The sequence below is a fragment of the Solea senegalensis genome, linkage group LG14, assembly GCF_019176455.1.
Source record: "Solea senegalensis isolate Sse05_10M linkage group LG14, IFAPA_SoseM_1, whole genome shotgun sequence".
Taxonomy (NCBI): domain Eukaryota; kingdom Metazoa; phylum Chordata; class Actinopteri; order Pleuronectiformes; family Soleidae; genus Solea; species Solea senegalensis.
In genome coordinates this window covers 12,001,868-12,022,937 of record NC_058034.1, presented here as the reverse complement: position 1 = coordinate 12,022,937, position 21,070 = coordinate 12,001,868, and the positions used below count along the sequence as shown (strand labels likewise).

General features: G+C 42.6%; 1 protein-coding gene across 3 annotated transcripts in view; it reads left to right on the top strand.

The window, feature by feature from the left end:
* The window catches only part of nr5a2 (nuclear receptor subfamily 5, group A, member 2), a 60,595-nt gene that overhangs the window by 21,321 nt on the left and 18,204 nt on the right, over positions 1 to 21,070 (top strand). For all 3 annotated transcript variants that reach the window (XM_044044863.1, XM_044044864.1, XM_044044865.1), the window contains 2 exons: positions 15,194 to 15,313; positions 18,847 to 18,994. In XM_044044863.1, coding sequence (XP_043900798.1) covers positions 15,194 to 15,313; positions 18,847 to 18,994 — 268 coding nt within the window. The remainder of the gene's footprint in view (positions 1 to 15,193; positions 15,314 to 18,846; positions 18,995 to 21,070) is intronic.

Genomic DNA, 21,070 nt, shown 5'->3' with positions numbered 1-21,070 from the left:
GTGGAGCAGGGAGGAAAATGTGGCTTCACTGTTTATTTTAGTCATCGAGGGAGCGTTTGGGGGGAATCAGAACAGGTTTCTCTGCTTCTCTGTCTCTCTTTTTTCCTCAGTTTTGTCTCTGCATGTAGCAGGAATGGCAAAAGCAGAACCGAGGGCCATTAAGTTGAGGAGGAACTGTATTAGAAGTCTTGTTCCCTGGGAAAGCTCCCAGCTGAGATGGGACAGCCATATTGGATAAACAGATGGCTGGGAAGAGGAAAGGACAGGCGAGGAGAACAGAGGTGAAACAAAGAGAGGAGATTAGAGAGAGAATGAGGAGAGGAGGAGGAGCAGGAATAACAAAGAGAGAGAGATTTAATGTAAATTAAATTAAATTGCACACCTGTTTTCTTATTAAATACACTTTTTCCACACATGTTTGCTCATTAAAATAAAAAATACACAGAAATTATTCCATCTTTCATCCTGTTCAGCTGAGGGTATTTTTTTTTTTTTAAAAAACAACTCTAAACTGAACTCTGAATCTCATCAAATTCACAGAAATCTGCTACAGCCTAAAATAAAAAAGAAATTACTATTTGAAGCAGTAGAATTATTTACACCACTGACTGTTTGTTGCCAGTTTATTTGACTCCTCCAAGCGGCTGCAAGTCAGTCAATCACACATTGTGACAGATCCCCGGGGTGAAGAAGGAGGGGGCTGATGTTCACATCTCACACCTGAATATTCTCCACTTATAGATTTACCTGAGTGAATAATGTAAGGTCCTCTGAAGCGCCTCACTCTGCCCTATTTCACCCCCCCTCCTTACCTCCCTTCTATCTACATCCATAAATATTACATGAATTTTCTTTGGTGAAATTATACCTGCACCACCCACCCAATTCAGACTGCAGGGTCTTTTTCTACAGTCTTAGTTATCCTGCTTTTACACACACACACACGCACGTTTGTTCAGTTATTCTTCCCAGGACACTGTATTGCTTTCCATTCATTTGAACAGCCTAAACAAAGCGTTATCCACAACCAGTTAATGCCTATCCCTAACCTTAAACAAAACACTATTCAAATCTTAGCCCTGGAAAAAAACAGAACCAGTTCCTCAGAAATTACGTTCTGTCTCATTATGGACCAGGCTTTGATCCCCATGAGGATCCCCGAGGTCAGTGTTTATGCCAGAGAAGGTCCTAAAAAGGTACAAATACACACACATTTTTGGTTGCACCTTGAAAATCAATGCTCCTGTACAGGTCATAGAAAAAGGCGTGCATGTGTGTGTGTGGTAGTATATTACCATTGCCCTGCGTTGACCGGTGATTGCACCTTTTCTTTTTTTTCCTCACACCCCATAACTAAGTGGAAATTAATAAGCCGTTTTAGGTGCGATCTGTGAACCCTGGGAAGTGGTATATCTATACCAGCCTACACACACACACACACACACACACACACACACACGTCCCAGGCCTCAAGGTGCAATGTCTGTCTTGTCACAGAGGTCAGTGTGTGTGTGTGTGTGTCCCACAACAATGTCCCCTCTTAGTTCTGCCAACCTGACAAAGTGCACTGCTAGTGTGATGGGGTTGGTGGATGCAGTTGGCAAAGATTTGTAACTGTGTCCCTGCAGTCCATTTCATTTGAATTATTCTGCCGGCTAGGGTGCACCTTTCATTTCACACACACACACATAGAGTTTGTAGTGCTTGCTTTACATGAGCTTGAAGCAACAAGGGGGAAGAGAAAGGATGCAGATACAAAAAGAGATGGAAGGAGAGTCTCGAGGAAGAAAGAGAGAGAAGGCACAAGGACAAACATGAGATGACAATGAGAGAAAGAGGGACAGAGTAAGAGCAATGGAGCGATATTTCAACAACATGGAGAGAGAGAAAACAGTTTACTCTGAGCGATAAAGAGAAGTAAAAAAGGGCAGATAGAGAGAGAGAGTATGAGGAGGAGATAATGAAGGACAGACTGAGAAGGACAGAGAGGGAAATGAGGTAGAGAAGTAGGTGAGGAGGGGGTTAATGGGAAGATGAACAAGGGGCTGCAAGAGGCAGTGACCAAGGGCAAGAGGAGGAGGAGGAGTAGAGGCGCATGGTGAAGGACAACAGGGGAGGGTGAGAAGGGGACCGGTAGGTTGGTGGGGTGGGGTGGGGGTGCTAGGGGAGAACAGGTGGAAGGTTAATGGTCCTGGAGCGGATCTACCAGACGCTCTCGGGCTTGATATATGGGCCCGAGGCCCAGCGCGGGGCGTAGGCTTTCAAAGATATATTATTTCATTTGTAGAGCAGCACCATTCTGGACGACATACAACCCCACACACACACACACACACACACACAGTCACACACGCAAGCCACCCACCCTCCACTAACACCACCCACAGCCCAGCATTTGTCCAGTGATAGATGACATGCCCCCCCACCACAATACACACATGCACAAACACACACACGTGTTCATGTACAGTTATAGAGGTTTCTGTCTGTCTGTCCTTTCTTCCTTCTTTCTTTCTTTCTTTCCCCCCACACTGTCAGTCTTCCTCTCAGGCAGCAGGCAGGTCTTACGGCTGCCTGTGTGTTTTTTAAGTTGCTATTTTAGTGGTAACAATATCTGTTTGATCAGTAGCTCTGGGTCAGAGCAGGAGTTTGGGGGGGAGTGTTAACGGGGGAAGGAGAGAGTGGTAACGGTTCACAAAGGCCTCTTTTCGTTCATAAATTATGGATCATCGAGAAATACATCACTCTATCTCTTTTTCATAAATAGTGTAAAATAGCTTTTGATTTTTTTTCCCCTCCAATTCTACCAATAGAAATTGAAAAAAAGATCAGTTTTTAGAGAGGCAGTGCTGTCTGTCAAAAAAAGAGTGCATATCAGACATAATAGACATTGTTCTGTATCTGGAAGGCCAGAGGTTGGACGCTGATATAGAATAAAAACCTGCCAAGTTATTACACAAATGCCTTTAACATGAAGCTCCTATATTGCAATATTTTTCTGTATGAGAATTTAATACCTGCCATACAGCCACAGTCATTTTGGAATACATTTTCCAATAGTAGGTGCCATGCTGCAGGTGACCACTGATCTAACAAAAATGTAAATGTCCCCTGTCCGCCTCACATGGCCTGAAAGTTGTAGACAGAGCTTTAAGAAACAGCCTTTCCAAATACTGAAATGGTCCCGTAGGTCCAACCCCTGGGGACTACGAGAGCCCGGAAGGAAGAACAGGAAACTTGTTAAAAGAGAAGATTTAAGGTCGTCCCTCCCAGAGGAGAGGCAGCGATCGGGAGATGAAGGGGGTTGGACGGTTTTAGCATGCACAAAGTCTGCTCATCTACTTGTTGCTTTGATGAGGGATGAAAGGCCTGTCATGAGGTACAAGTTTACAGAGCAATGATAGACTCACCTGTCCTCAACAACATTTTCTTTTTCTTGTTCTCCTTTGCCCTCTTACTTTTCAAGTATGGCAATACAATTGTTCCCCGGCATTAACAAATACATTCAAATGGTGACGAAGCGACATTGTTGCCTGCGGTCCCTCACCAAACCTCTGAAAGAGACATATTTTTTCAACTTCGATCCATCTATCTTGCTCCATCTCACCCTGCTCTTCCAAAGTATTGCTGATGAGGTAGCAAAGAAAAGCAAAAAGATTGCCTTCACCTCTTCCATAGTTTTTCATTTTCAAGCAAGTTAACACAGTCTGATTCACATTTGTGAGCACTTTGGGCATTCGTTGGGGAAAGAGCTGTTTAAGTCTTGTTTGAGAACGATCAGGGTAAAAGCCTTTTTTATTGGCAGGTCATGCTGCTTGTTAAGACAGTGATGCAGGTGACTAGGCTGCGCTGTTAGCCTCAGTGGCCCCAAAGCGACACAGTTGCTGTTTTACAAGTTGGCACCAGTCAATCAAATCAGCAAGGAGAGAGAGCAGGGAGAGGGGGAGATTGAAAGGCAGAGAGGAAGTGGGAATGAGAGACAAATAAAATGGGTAAACAAAGTGGATATGGGGACTTGATTTAGTTGGCTGGGCCGCTAACAAATCAACTCAACAGCATGCAAACACTTAAGACACTCCGCCAACGTACAAAGAAACTTTCCCTCTAACCCCCTCTTCCCCCTCTTCCTCTCTCTGCTGTGCTTATAGTTATGAGGCGTGTTAAATCCACAGTTCCTTCCCAAAGTGCTCCCCATCAGAGTCTGCAAGCCAAGAAAGTGGTGCTCATAGCGCGCAGCAGCAGACACAAATCAGAAAGAAATCCTCGTAAAACAAAGTATTAGTATCTGCAGGCGGAGTGGGTGGCTAAGGGTGAAAATGTATTGTCAGTTGAAGGATAAACATACAGACAAGTGCCACCATTTTGCCTCTAAATAGCTCCCTGCTATTGGGTTTCCGAGAGGTCAGAGGGGCCGAGGTGTGTCTGCTGCAGCCTTACGCCATCCTTCAACCTCTAAACTCACTACACACAAGTATGCAAACATGTCAGATAGTTCATCTTCCTTTTTTTTTTTTTTTCTTGTTTGAAAGCCTGCCTATACATTACGACTCCATAGAGGACACTGTTTCAAAGCAAGTCCTTTGGTGAGAAAAGGAAGCTGAAGGATTTGACTTTGTCAAAAGAAAACCCAGCGTCAAACAAGGCTCAATATAATAGATAAAGTTCACATATGTAGATACATAAAGTCAACTTGAATAAGGTGTTTGAAAAACGGAATAATATATCACTATATCACTTTAACCAGTTTGAACAGTGACTAATTGGCAAGACTCGCCCCTGAACATGCCAGGTGGAGGTTTATCATAATTTACTGGAGAATCCTTTCCAGTAAAATGTTCAATTCCACTTTTTATTACAAGCAATTTTATAACTCCACAAAACCTTTATGATTATATACACCAATTACACTGATAACTGGTTTTAAATGACAATAAAAGGTATTATAGTATCTTTTTAACCAAATCTGTCCTTCGGGATTCTGAATGGCAAATGTTCTCAGACAAACATTTTGTTCCCTGAATTGTATTGTGAAATACAGCCCTTCAATTTGCTTTTAAGTAAGAGCACACACACACAAGTGCCTCTAGCTCCTTGTGTTCTGATGCTGCGTGTTCTCAATTATCTGCGTGTAATCCAGTCTGCCTCGCGGTTGTGCCTGTGTCTGCCGCTTTCTTCACTTGGGTGTCAACAGTTGTCCTCCAATGTCTATTTTTGATTCTTATTTATGGCTTGTCTATTCTGGACATGGAGTGGAGAAGCTCAGAGGGCGGGGAGTATGATGGGGGCTGGGTTGTTGGTCTAAGAGACAATAGATAAGATGATGGTGGAGAAGAGTCGACAGCTTTCCGGGTACAACTCAGAAGCTGAGGGGATATTTATATTCAACTGTTCAGGCCAATTGAATTTGCACAGATGACGGGTGCATGTAGTCCACAGAAGTAACACTAGACCCTGCGGTTGTGTTGTGACAACGGGTAAGATATTTCAATGCGGCCACACGCCACAGCATGACCCAGGCGAGAAAATGGCTTTAGCTCCACTTCCAAAGTAGGACAAAGACACCTGTTCTCTATCCATATACTTTGAGCATTCCTTTCTTTGCTGGTTTTAATTCCACTTGCTCTCCGTATTTCTTTTGCATTACACCAGGACTTTTTATTACACTCACACCGTTCCCTCTTCCTCACCTCTCAATCTGTCAATCTCTTTCTCCACTTCTCCAAACACCATAACTGCAAACCTGGCACGAGCCGCGGATAAATGATTCCATACATATGCAATAAAGGCATGGCACTAATAATAGCCATTACAGTACTGCGTTCTTTTAGGATTGCGCCCTCTTAAAAAGGGATAAAAAGAGGCTTTTCGAGCAAGCTGAAACAATGAAGTGCAATAAACCAAAATATATTGAAAGGGGGCCGACTGAAAAAGGTGTCGACAACACCATTAAACCTTTAGAAATGAACCAGGGATGTTGAACGAAAACCAAAAAAGACAAAGTTTTCAGGTGGCAAGCCGTCACCTTCCCATTGGCCAATACTTTATGAGCCTTATGTTACTCTGCACTTCCCATCAGCAGCATTACTGCTCGGCTGCGACAGCGCTACAGAACGATGGCTTTCTCCTAATGCACATGTATTTGTGGCAGTTTTTGACAGACGAGACCTGGAGATTTACTTCAGGGAGAAGCAGCCCTCCATCTGCTCTGCAGCAGTATAATTGTGATGCATCGTCTTCTTTGTACTTTGACTGTTTACTGCTCTGGAATTGCTCAATTACTTAATTCAGGTATTTAAATTGGGCATCACAGGCAGCACTCTCTGGAGCTGTGCCATGGTTGGATGTGATATCAAAAGCTGTCTGTTCTAAAACCCTGTTAACCCCACCCCCCCCCACCCCCCCCCTGTCCAAAAAAAAAAAACACCCACCCATCCCAGTGCTTCAATCTTTAATGGGAATCTATGTCTCCCGCCCTCTCAGACAGAAAGCATAACCACGTCAGTCTCTGAATTTTAAAGCAGCTTTACTCTTCTTAGCTGCGTTAAGGTATATTACGTGCTATAGTGGAGTCTGTGCATATGTGCTGCATGTGAGAGGCTCGTCTCTACTGTCCTGAATAATACAAACGTGGCGAGCCTGTACAGCCTGTTGTTGTCTTTGTCTCCTCGTTGTCTTGTCTTGTTTTACCCGAATGCAAAACCCAGCCGGACAAAAATGTCAATACACATAAGTCCTCCTTTCCCTCGTCCACCATTCACATCTCGACCATTTCATGGAGTCCTTCGGTCATATCCACACCTGCATGCACACACTCTGACCTCCTCACCTGTACATGCACTGTGCCCTCTCTGCATAGAGCTTTCACACCCATCACACAAACATCTAGTCACAAATTGCAGCATTAACTCAAATACTGAAATAATGATTGTACTGCATGAAAATTCAATGGCTGCTGCTTAATGCCCAGCTAATGCCTGGTAGATTAAGCTCTGGTTGTGTATTAGTGCTTGTGTTGGGAGTATGGAGGGGGGGGGTGTGATAATAGATCAATAGGATTTCTATAATCACTGCCTCACGGCCAGAAACCTCTGCTATAGTGCAACCCTTTATACATTTGGATTTGGACGACATTAATTTTCTCTGCCTGCATTTGACATGTAAGAGGAAGTGTAGGGAAGAGAGTGGAGTGGCGGGAAGGAAGCAGGAGGCTTGACAAGTGTGTATTTAAGTGTGTGTGTGTGTGTGTGTGCAGGTATATGTATGTGTGTCTAGGTCTTGACATGATTGCATCAAAGTGTGTGTACGTGTTGGAGTGAAGAATGAGGATGGGTTACTTTTGGGAGATGCTTTTCCCTGGGCTGCATGTGTATTAGCCGTTTAATGTTCATGTGAATAATTGATTAGGACTTCTCTGTGTTTTTGATAATTAGTTGATAGCCTCTTAGCGCTAAGCCCTGAGATTTCATGTCGGTGAGAGCGAGTGTGTGTGTATGTGGCAGGGGGTAGGTAGTAGTAGCGGTATCTTGAAAACAATAGTTTACCAAACAAAAAAAAATCATTTAAGCCATGCACTAATGGATTAAGGTTCTTCACACATGAGGCAACTGCACATACGTTTCTTTCTCATGGCCTTATGTCTTTTTCCTGGCATTCCCTTTCATTCAGTGCTTTACATGGCAGAATCACAGGCTGAAGTTGCCGCTGTATGTCAAATATCTGGCACACGTTACCCAGAAAGTTTGTGCACATCTCATCGTAGCGGATAACAACAACAAACATCACATGCATTAAAAGACATCCATTTAAATTCATGTCTTGCCTCTCACTGGTGGGTTCTATTGATTTTGTTGTCATTCGTATGCTTATGCATCAAATAAACACAGAATAGGAAAGTTTGGTTTCATCCTGAAATCCCTGCACTGATATCAGACAAAGAGGGCTTGTTGCTATCATCAGTGACCTTGAGAAAACAGAGACATTTCTCCCGCTGAAACACAGACTCACAGAGACACTTTGTTATTCCTGCCTCATGAATGTCATGCCACAAATAATGTGTGTGCACATTTGTTGAAGTGCACTCATGTCGGCTTGAGCTGAAAAATTAACCTTAGATGCCGTGATTATTTCTACCAGAGTCAGATGATCCCAGCTCTGTGTTACTTATTTATTATTTACATGCATATTTATTAAAGGCAAAAACTATTACATTGGTTTGCTAGAATGGGCAGCAGTTGCACTTCCTGTATATGCTGTGGCTTTATGTCACTGGTGGGTTGAGGCACGGCAAAGCAGGCGGACCTTATTAGGCCCTACTTCTTTTCCTCTCATCTTAGAAAGGCTCAGGACAAAAAGGACAGAAGGTCACAGACAGATTCTCATTTTCTACTAGGTTCTTGTTCTTTCCCTTTCCACCACAAACCCGGGACAAGACCGTGAATGTCACGGGGAGATGGGGAGAGGGAGTGAACGTTCCCCATCAAATGCAGAGTGTTCTCAGGATCGATGTTCAGCCTCCAGAGTCTGTCAATGCAGTCACTGTGGAAACCAATCAATCTCACTGCACCGGCGGCACACACACACGCTTAGACACTGACAAATATAAAGCATTCGTTCACTCTCAGTGTTTTCCCACACACACCTTGACCTAACCCTTAACTAAAACCTGTCCTAAATTCAACTCTGATTGTGTTGAGCTATAATGTCTCTGTCACTGCAAAAACACCAAAGGTCGGTTGTTCGTTTTATTTTCACTGCCATGGTTCCAGATATTTCAAACTTAAAACACAAAACCAGTGGGGTCACACACCGCTGTACATTTCTGATTTTTAGTCCTGGTTTTAGTTTCAAGTTGCACTCATTATCCTGCCTTTCTCCTGCACTGACACATGTTTTCCTGCCTGAGCTCAGCAGTGTGTCTTTGTGTCCTAATAACAAGTATCAAAAATAAATAACAATCCTTCTGTGGATGGATTGTACAATCTCCACCCTCTTATATTTCTCTTTAAATCTTCAACATCAAAGAAATACCACATGTTTTTTTCATATAACCTGCTCCACAATGGCCAAACATTGAATAGGAATTGTTGTACACGCTGGTATTATTATTATAATTATTATGCTCAATAGTTTTGATAAATTAAATTCATTCAGTCAAGGAAAAAACCTCTTGAAGTCAGTGCAGTGCTTTTCTTCAGACACAAGACTCTCCTGTGACAATGGTGATATTTTCTGAGTGCACAGATGGCTTGTGGCATTTCTATGGCTGTTTTGGGACATAATAAGAGTCTAGGGTTTCTGTGTGCTCAGTTGGAGCGAAATTCCACCGGCATTCTCCACTACCTGATATGTTGGATTAGAGATACATGCAACCAACAAACAGGTGTCAGGATGAAATGTTGACGAACTTGCACGCCATGATATACATATCACATAAGTACGTAGACGCATAGCTCACATTTGTGGCACGAACGAGAGGCGGTGCATGGTGTCGGCCTTATCTTCTTTCTTCATGAGTGATGTTTGCTTTAATGTATGTTATGACTGGTTCAATTTGAAGTTCCTCGTGGTTTTCCAGTTGCAGTTTGCATCTTATAATATTTAAGAGATCAATCAGACCAGTTTATAGTTGACTTTCTTGTCCAATGTCAGTTTAATCTTATGAGAATGCTGTGTTACAGACATTGCATTGAAGTGAGAGTTGAATTACTGTAAATGGGATTAACACTGAATGCTACTGTGTTTTAATTGAACTAGATGAATAGTACAGCACTTTCACCAGTGTCTAAAAGCATCATCAACAACACAGGTCTTCTCGTCTGTCATTTGTTTGTTTGTCAGCCCTAACCACTGATAGCAGTTCAGTGTCATGTATTGTCTTCCCTTGTCTCCTGGCTGACAAATGTAGTTTGACTGAAGCTCGTTGTTCAGCATATTATCATTCCTCCCTTCAGCAAGCAGCACCAGCACCTGCTAATTTTCCCAGCATTCTTATCGCCCTGCCAAACTTAGGATTGAGACCCAAATACACTGTATACCAAGATAAACAAGAGCCAGTTTGGCAGACGATTGAGTTGGGAAGGTGGTATTCTTATCCACCTCTGTAGTGTGCAATACAGCAACATGGACACCCAACGCTCACCGCTCCTCCCCACACACCAGGTCACATAACTGGAACATCCTGGGGATCTTGCCACTCACTCTGTCATTTCTTCCTGATTGATGCAACTCTATTTGAGGCTTTTGAAAGCCGTGACGGCCGAAAAATGATTTGTGGCTGTGTACAGTAAGCATTTGCTACTTTATCTGGCCTAAAACTAGACACTGGCTTCATGATATTCAGTAGCAAAAGGACATTAACATCCTTTTCAATTTGGTATGAAGACAATGGGGCCACACGCCACAGCAAGAAAGAAAAACATGAATAGAAAAAAAATATTATTTGATCTTTGGTTGACGTGGTTGTGTGTGCTTTTACAGCAAAAATAATTCTCAAGCACTGCATGATTAGAGAAACACTGATGCCCGATTAGTTGAACTCAATCCTATTCTTGGTAAATGGAACCCCACAGTGAGACTCTTTTTAATTAAATTGCCAAACCGAACTGGAAAATGAGCGTCAGTACATACAAGCACAACATAATTAATTGTTTGCAACACTGTGAGAACAACGGGAGCTGTTCTAGGTGAATTAATGCCTGTTCCCAGGTGAATACAGGGCCTGTTTGGCTCAAGGCGAACAGATGCCAAGACAGGACTGCACCAAAGGATGGCTGCTAGAGACGCACAAGCATTGATGTCAGCTTCAAACCTCACCTGTAGTACTCCCAGACAGCATTGATTCTTGTCCAGCAGAGAGAAACGGAGAGACAGAAGCACAGCTATTGTTTATGTACAAATCGTTTGAGGCAGATAAACTCATCGTCTGCGCGAGTGTCTGTTCTCCCCCATGTAAAAAAAACAAAAACGTGATTCTTTCCATTCATTAAGTCTCCACAGAAGGAGATTCCATTAATCTGTTCATTAGGCCACATCAAAAATGGAACTACTTATTAAAATCAGATCCAGCTGTGTACTCTTGTTAAAGCCCGCCGTACGGTACGAAGCCTAACAATGCTTGTGGCACTAGACCAAAACCCGGCCACAAGAAAGGGGTAAAGATTGTACTACATTGGCCTGTTTTGACTCAACACACTATGATAATTGCTCTCCTCTTAGCAGGGGCCTATGAATAAACATTACTTTTGTTAGGGAGCATCTGAATGCTCCATTTCCAATTAATTTACATTTGGAATATCTGCTCTTAATCACTATGTTTTATTTTTCTCAATTTCCCTCAAGTCTTTTCTCATTCTCTCATTCCCTCTCTGACACTTTCATTTCCCCACTTTCGCCCGTGCTCTCTTTCTTTTTCTAACTCTCTCTCCCTCGCTCTCTCTCTCTGGAAAATCCTATTAATCTCAACCAGTGGTTTTGAACAAAAGCTATGGGCTAAGCGATTGATCCAGGCATTGATCCCACTCGCCTGAGCGATCATAAAGGTGTTAAATTGGTTTCTTGGAGGATATGTATTTTTCATTCCGAGCTGCTGCCAGTAGAAGTTCCTGCATGGTATTTCTCTCACTTTTTTAGCCAAACTCAGGTAATGATATTAAAATATTAAACAGATCACACCTATAAAAGAAGCCATAAATGTGAATTTTGAGGCCAGTTTGAAGCAAGGGTGGTGGTGGTGGTTGGTCTCTGTCTATATGAACATTAGAAGCAAACGCCTACATTTCTATTAACGTAAATTATTGATGTTTCAATTTGAATTGATACTGATCCTATGTCTTAATTACATATGTCTACTGGAAGGAAGTGTGAACACAGCAACACAAGTTGGTGGTGGGGCTTCGTTGGAAACAGTAAACATTGGTCTGTCAGTGTTATCTTAATTTTTTATGACTCTTTGGTGAGATAAGAATTAAAAAAAGGCTAAATAGATCATTTATTGCTCGTGTGGAGTTCAACTCACTGCTTATTTGAACTTTGTAGTGTCATATTCTGATAAATCAGCCAGTTGGTATTAGCCAGTGTTTCACTGACTGCACTGTGAAAAAATGGATCAATCACCCGCTCCCCGTCAGAAAGTTCAGATTATCTGAGTGAGCAGGCAGCACATCTTGCAGGATCAGGCGAAGTGAACGTTGCTCATTTGACAGAGCAAAGGAAGAGCTTGTCAGGGAAACCGCTCATGTCACTGGCACTTAAAAGGTCAGTGAACTGAACCCCAGCCCCAAGCCCTCCCTCATGCCTGTCTGTCTGTCACCGGTCCCCCCCTCTTCCAGGCGGGTGTCCTCTGCCCTCATCTGGGCTGCTATTATTCTCCGTCATGTTCTCTGAACCGCCCCACTTTGATGACCTGGTTCTCTTGTCAGAGAGGAGCTTCCAAGCAGGCAGAGTGAGGACATCCCTTTGATGAGGACCCCGACACTTGCCACCACCACTGACATGCGCAGGGCGGGGGGTCCTTTGAAGAGCTTGGGCCTCACATGCACCCATCCGCCTAAAGACACACACAACCCCACACTTATATGTGCATCCAGAGAAGCGAGGAGGACCGGAGCACTGCACTCACTCCGTTCACCACGTTCCTTGGTCTTTGGAGGTTTTAATGAAGGCCTTTGAATTTTTTCTTCTGTCCTGTGCTTGAAACGCCTCTGGTTTGAGACCAAAAATAAGATAGATTTATCAGAAGGACAAGGAGCGAGACAAATAGAGGCTGTGATAGTGTCCCATTTTTTGGAAAAAGATAGCAAAGCTTTGTTGTATTTTGTCATTGTTTTCACCGATGAAAGAGAAATGAGAGATGAAAGGTTGCCTCTTAGATTTGATGCTGAATCAATTCAGCATACATTTTCTTTAGTATACTTTGGGAGAGGGATGATGACAGATATGAAGAACCACCTTCAAGAAAAATGGGCTGAGTTGGAGGCAGAACAGCAAGTGTTTATGTCCTCCACCAGTGTGTGTTGGATTCAGCTTTTTGTCACGTCAATGTTATACCATAGCTACTGTTATGACTGTGTGAAAGGTAAACAAGAAACTGTTTGGAACATCACCAGTCAAAATAATCCTCAACAAGCAGTAGACTGGGCTGCAACAATTACTTATGTGACGCGGGTGTCTGATAGCCTAATTGTAGGCAAAGCTACAGTTGTTGACATCAAATTAATACCTAAGGTCACTGCAGATTTCAATAAATGGATCTCAGTTTCCAGACAACATAAAAACATAAAAAGAAATTCCTCTCAGCACTCGCACTGCACCTGCCCGTGTGTCACAAAGTTATAACACTGATCCACAGTCTTCAGCCTACATTATCGATGACCATGGCAGTCCGTTCTCACACTCAAAGCAACAAAGTAGCTCACAATCGCCACAAAACCGCAGTGTGCGTAGAAAGACACATTATTCCCAAAGATACCACAAAGAGCACAATGTTTGTTGATAGAAAAAAAAAAAGGGAGGAGAAAGAAGCTCTCATACATTTTCCTCATTCCTTCCTTCTCAATGTGGCTTTTTTTGTCTGTGAATTTGGCTGTGTGGTGTAATGATTAACACAGACAGGCATGGGAAGAAAGTAGCAATTACAATAGAGGGGGTTGTTTTCTTCTTTGCACAGACCCAACGTTTCACCTGTGACAGCTTTCCCAAGCTCACCTGGCAGATGCCTGGGAGCCAGCACCTGGTATTCAGGAGGTGAAATAAGTGGCTACTTAATCATTATCATCTATGGAATCACTCAGAAATGGCTGGCAATGGGCAAACAAATAATACCCGACAACATTGTTAGATCAGGCGCGTAGCAGAGTGCCTCACTAAGCGTGGAAAGGTTCACATGAGAAAGCTTTAAGATGTGTTCAGGGGACCTTATGATGTGCGACTGACCTGCAACACACTCCTCATCTTTTTGTTTTAAGAATACACACTACACTTTATCCTTTGTTGGAGTAAAGACTTCACATGCTTGCAGTCTATACTGTACATTAACAAGATAGAATCATCATTCATTTGATTTATCTGTTATCTCTAAAATAAGCTTTTATTTCTTCTTTGCAGCATTGAACAAAAACAATTTAAACATCCACTGCTGTAAATTTAAAGTGACTTGAGATTCTAATGCCAATATCAATCAGCAGTTTGCATTAAGTACCCATAGATTAGTTTGTCATTTACAATCAGTGCAAGGCCAGTTAAGAACAGAACAGATGGAACTACCTGAAGGCAACATAGTAGAAGTGCAAGACAGCTACACATAGCACTGAAACTGGACTGAAAGACAGCACAGAGGCTCTAATCATGGCTGCACAGGAGCAGGTCCTATAAGCACTAGATCAGTAGAGGCTGGGGTCAATCACACCAGACAGGCGTACACAGAATGCCACAAGCAAGTGGCTGGAATAGTGTACAGGAATATCTGCACCAAGTATGGACACAAGGTCTCAGGGTCAAGAGAGAAGTCATCTCCAAAGGTGGTTGAGAATGACAAAGCGAAGATCCTATGGGACTTCAGATCAGATCCAGACAGACAAGCTGGTGATGGCTAATCAACAGCAGGAGAGAGCAGTGATGATAGATCAACATCAAAAACCAAGGGCTAAAAGAGGAGCCAGAGAAGATGTGCGGAGTAACAGCAACTGTGGTCCCATTGGTGATAGGACCACTAGGAGCTATAACCCCCAAACTGGGACAGTGGCTCCAACAGACTCCAGGAGACACATCTGAGATCTCTGTCCAAGAGTGTAGTCCTAGTAACATGTAAGATACAGCACAGAACCCTTAAGTTACCTAGGCTCTGGTAGAGGACCCGAGCTTGGAGGAGACACTGTGGGGGATTTATATCCAGTATATATATTACTGGCATGTAGTACTCGTCCCCATAGACACAACACAATGGTTTAATGAGGTCAATTAATGCAGTTTTCATTAAACAACCATGAGTTTTCCCTTGAAAAAGACTGCAACACAAAAACAGCAATTTTCGCATTAGTTCTCGGTCCTTTCTCTGAATACTTGATCACAATTGCTCACAAAGTGATGGCAGCATATGTGACTATGGTTCACGGATTCAGTGTCACAGGATTAAGTGTCACTATGGCTGTATAATCTATGTAAATGTAAGAAGATCTAATATTTGTGTATCTGTGACCAGGTGGATGACCAGATGAAGCTGCTGCAGAACTGCTGGAGTGAACTCCTCATCCTCGACCACGTTTTCCGGCAAGTGGTGCACGCCAAGGAGGGCTCCATCCTATTGGTCACAGGCCAGCAGGTGAGTTGCTGAAATGAAACCTTGGGAACATGGAGCTACACTGTAGCTTCTCTGGTTTTTCTTCTTCTTTTTTATTTTCCTCCAAAACCCCGCCAACCGCGCATCAGTCGCTCCTTAGGGGAAAAACGAATGCAATGTGTCAACATTTCCCCTTAAAGCATTATTGATCACCCTGCCACACAGGAGTCACTGCTTCATTAAAAATAGATTATGGTTATAGATATAAACTAATGTCACCAGCAAAATCAATTTAGCATTTTTTTTTCTAAGCAGGAAGACTCCAGCTGTGAAGAGGCACAGCACTCAGTAGTGCAGGCTGCAGCTTTGTGAGTAGGTGGGCAGATAAAGAAAAAAAAAGGTGTTTGGTGGGAGCTGATGCCTGAGGCCCAAATGGCTCAAATTCTTAATCTATCAGCTGTGATTCTGTCTTCTGTTTTTGCTTCACACACTTTCACGGATCACACACACACACACACACACACCCAGAGCAGACAACAAAGACTCCTTCAGCAGCCAGTGATTCTCATAATCTTTCACACACACACACACAGACAAGAAAATTCAGCTAAAAATAAAGAGAGATGTAATGTCTACTTACAGGAGAGAATAAACTGCACATCATGAATACGACTCTGACCTGTGGCATAGCTGTCAGTGAGATGAAAAACCATAAATTATTGAGTGGCTGGCTCTCCAAAACATTGTACTTCAACAAAATGCATTACAACTGTGGATACTGGATTAAATATTTGCACAAGGCATGTGCACTGCTTTAATTATTTTTCTTTTACTTTGATTGAAGATAAGGTCAGGGGTAGATTTCTGGGCTAGGTGAGAAGTTGTTCAACTTTTGGTGAGTAAAACAGGTAGGATTGTGGCGGTAAACCAATATGAACTTAGCAAAAACTTCTCTAGGTCTGGCAGGGTTTTTGGAGCCAATATATATTAATATGGATCAAAGGAAAAGGGATGAGTGAGGGGTGAGGAAAAGGGAAGGAAAGGAAGGAGGAAAGACCACAGGAGAGATGCAAGGTAACAGGTGATACACAGAAGGGGCAATGATGGAGAGGGTGAGAAGATAGAGAGGGACAACATGGCAGAAAGAAATGGCCTGTATGGAAAAAGAGAAGGAAGAAAAGGAAAAGGTGAAGGGCAGGAGTGAGGAAGGAGGAAGGAAAGAGAAAGAAGGCGAAGGTATGAGATGGGAGAAAGAAGGAGTGGAAATGTGGAGGTGAAGATGCAGCGATATGGAGATATGAGGATATAAGAGCAGTGAATAGGAGGAGGGGCTGATAGTCAGGGGAGGTACAGGGCGGTGGTTTCGTTTGCATACTTTGGTTAATGAACAGCTGGTGTTGGGGGCGAGTGTGTGTGTGTGTGTGAGGGAGAAGCTTTGAAACAGTTCATTATCTCTTATTATTCTCTGCCTGGCCAGGGGTGACAGCACAGTGATAACACCAGGGATATTTAGACCACAGTAGCAGCATCACCCAAAGCAAGCAAATGTTGTATGCACTCTCACACACACACACACACACACACACACGGATACTCACTGCATTGTACGAATAATATATGGTGTTCTTATCATATTATTCTATATTGTTTTTTGCTTTTTTTCAACAACATATAATTTGTCAGGGTTGAGTGGAAACTGAGGCCCGTAAATCATATAAAATTAACACCTATATCTGAGTTTTAGGCAATGCATTTTTAAGGTTTAATTCATAAAATTGCGAATTTTAACTTCTCCTGTAAAAACAACAAATGACATAAAGACATAAATTTGTCCAGATGGATAGTTTAGACTTTTCTCTTTCTTTTCCTTTCTTTCTTTCTTTCTTTCTGCTGTGTACCATATTGCGTCGTTGCTATCGTCAGTCACATGCTGCACTCATACTGACCTTTTTGAAGAAAAAAAAAAGAAAAAAAAAACATGGTACGAGCAGATTTACTGTTATAGTCTCTCATTTGATCTCCGTCTTGACCTTATGTTACTTGCTTGTAAATTTCTGCCTTTTTCAAAAGTTCTGGCTTTTGTTTTCTGTACTGCTGCATTTCATCAGCGAGAGAAATGACCATGAATGTTTTGTTTTCAGTTTTGGGCTGAAGAAAAGGGCTTTGTTCTCTGTCCTGTCAAATCCAAAGTGGAACTTGACAAATGCATGCAGACATGAAATGACAGCGACTGAACTGCTGAATGATTAAACAAGGCCTCGCAGGTTTTTTGAGGGTTTTTCCACAGTGAAAATTCATATATTTTCATAAGCTCCTGGTGTACATGACATTCAAATGATAACGAAATGCAAAAAGAGGCATTCCTCTGACAGCTTTGTGTATACGTTCAAACAAAGCATATTTACTTGCAATATGAAATTCCTGTACACATCAAACTTGCGATATTTAATATAGATAATATAAGATAATATACTGCATTTGAAATATTTGAGGGTTTATTCATGTATTTACTCTCTAAGTCTTACCAGATTGATTGATTGGGTGATTGATTGATTGATAGGTCACCAAGTTTAGTGCTAAATCTGCTATAATGTGCTAAGTCACATTATAGCATTTATTTCTTCTCTCTTTTTACTTAGGGCTGGAAGGCAATAACCCAAGGCATCACTATCAACAGTCCAATCCTTCAACGAAGTTATTTCATGCACAGTTGATTTTATGTAAATTGATTGACACCTCAGAAGGAGGGGGGGGGGCAATGTCTGCTTTTCACTGAGTCATAACTCCAAATGTCCTGAAGGCGGAAAAACAGAGCGAGGGACAAAGGATTTGAGGTAAAAGAGGTCGAGCAGTGTTTTATTCAAACGAAGAAAAAAAAAAGGATGGAGAGGAGCGATGAAACGAGAAACGTGGTGCATTGTTCACACCTTACTTTGACTCGTCGAAAAACAGGCTCCAGTCATTCTATTTACGCGATAAATAAATTCCAAATCCAGGCTGCTTATAATTGCAAATGGGAGCTCGCAGGGACCCTCTTCCTCCCTGAGCTTTAGGAACTGCGCACACCAAGATCTACCTTCCCCTGGAAACCCTAACGCAGTCAATTATGGTAATGAAATGTCAATAAATATAAAAATTTAATATGGTCCTGCTTATTCTGAGTGGCAGCTAAGGACTTGCCTCCTAGACAAATGTGCTGCGGCTGCAGAAATTAAGTGCACCTGGAAAAAAGGAGAGTGCATGAGTCTGTGTGTGTGTGTTAATGGACGGGTCAAAACAAAATAATCTATCTATCTATCTATCTATCTATCTATCTATCTATCTTCTCTTTCCACTCGCCTTCAGCACGTTGTCACAAAATTCGGTCAACCGATGTCTCGCCCTCTGAGACCAAAGCTCCTGGCTGAGAGTGTAATAAAATATGTAACACTGAAAATATTAACACTGAACACTGAACCTTCCATGAATCGAGGAGAGTCTTCCACGTGTATTCTCTGTCTAGGTTGGTCAAACACCCTCGTGGTATCTCTAATCCAAGGCTGTTTGGGCTAAAAAACCCTCCCTGTTTATTCCAGGTGGACTATGCAGTGATAGCTTCACAGGCAGGAGCCACCCTCAACAACCTGTTGAGCCACGCACAGGAGCTGGTGGCCAAATTGCGCTCACTGCAGCTGGACCAGCGGGAGTTTGTCTGCCTCAAGTTCCTAGTCCTCTTCAGCCTGGGTGAGTTTCCCTCTCTTTTTCATTTTCATGAAGGGAAATGCATTTTGTAGGAAATGACAATCTGGTAAGGAGGGATCAGACGAGGTACGACTCTCTTCTGAAAAAAATGAGAAGGCTTTCACGCAACACACGCAACTTTGCTGTCACAGGTCAGAGTCAAGCAAGCAAGTCCAGTCATCTGCAGCTAACCACAGTCACTGTATCACTAATAATAGATTTCCTACTCATGTTTACACGATGTGTAATTGCAGACTAAGAACTGAGTAACTGAGATGGAAGAGATGGAAAGATTGAGGAGAAAGAACAAAGGGGTATAATATTAGAAATCAACTGAGAGAGGAAGGAAAGGGTGACAGGGAGGAGATTGGAGAATGCTAAGTTGGAAAGAGAAGTGTTGACGGGAGGCAGGTATCACAAAGCATTTGAGACAGAAAAGGTGAGAGCGAGCTGAGGCTGTGTGGGATTCGGGAAGGGAGGGAAGTGGAGGGATAAGTAGCCAAATGAGTTAAGGGATGAAGAAGAGTGTGTGCTTTGTGTGTGTGTGTGTGTGTGTGTGCGTGTGTTTGTGCATGGCTGTGCTCTCGACTCCCAAATCTCCTCTCTCTCTTTGCCGAGGTCAGACATTGCCAGGAGACTGTCATCTCTGTCTCTTTACTAACAAGTCTGCAACAAATGGCCTCTGAGGGACACACACACACACACACACACACACACACACACATTCTACATAACTAAAGCCAATGGCGTTGCGGAAGCTCCACTCAACTTGTCACCCCCACACCCCCTGCGGTATCGACAGCAACACTGGCATACATACATTCTTTAGCCCTCTCCATCAATCTTTAATCCACAAAAGTGATTTTTTTTTTTTTCTTTAGCACCAATGAAAAAAAGTATAAAAACAGGAGGACTAATGAACCAAAGTGCACACACACACAGACGCACACGGAGCCAATCAGGCAGGATTAACGCTTGTGTTGGCTCTGTTTGGTGGAACGGTGCAGAAATTGAGAGGGTTGTGGGCTTTGGAGTGTGTGTGTCTGTGTGCATGCTTGTGTCTGTATGTCGTTTTTTTTTGTTTTTTACAGGGCAGGGTGTTGTTGGGGCTCAGGGTTTAAATAATTTGGCAGAAACATCATCCATAATGAAAGGCTCACCTGAGGGATATGTATTGCCCCCGGCGTTGCCTGTTCTCTGGCATTGCCAGGCGGTCTTTTGCAAAAAGAAGCCTGACACGGACGCCGTAGAGAAGGCAGCGGGGATCAGTGTTTGAGGAAGTAGAGGTGGTGATGGTGGGGGGAGAGGCTGAGGGGATACGCAGTGGTGAAAAGCCAAGAGATTAAGAAGTGATTTGATTAGTATCATACACCGCCGAATGGAGACGTGTTTGTGTGTGTGTGTGTGTAATTGGCTGCAAGAGGGTTTAGATAGATACTTTTACCTGAGGGAACCTGCATAATGGGCCTGGCAGTGGGAAAGCAGGTGTGTACTCATGCATCTGTGAGTGTGTTTCAACAGCTGCCTGTGCCTTATAATCATAATCAAATAAGGATTGTAGTGAAATGAGACATCAACGTAGTGATACACTGACTTCTGAGCAAAAGAAAAATGTTATATATGTATAACATTTTATGTTTAACATATGTACATATATATATATATGAATAATACTCCCCTTCATTATTAGCTTCATTATGCATTTTACACTGATGCTAATTACTAATAATTACAGTGCCAGAACAGAACAGGTTTGCCGATGGCCTCTTACATTTTTACCATAACTACAGTATCCTCTCACTTTAAACGTGAAATCTAGTGGCAAACATGCATCTCCCTTCTATTTTGTGTAATTATATAGCCGTCATCATCACCTGGCACCTCAGTATCTGGTTGAACTGCTGCGCCTACACAGTCCAGTCCGAGCGCTCCTCGACTCTGGAATACTCTGCCCTGGCACATTAGATGTTCCCAGATTGTTGAGCATTTGAAATCGTCTTCAAAAGCCTAATAATAATAATAATAACAATAATAGTAATAATAACTTCGATTTATAAAGCGCCTTTGATGAAACCCAAG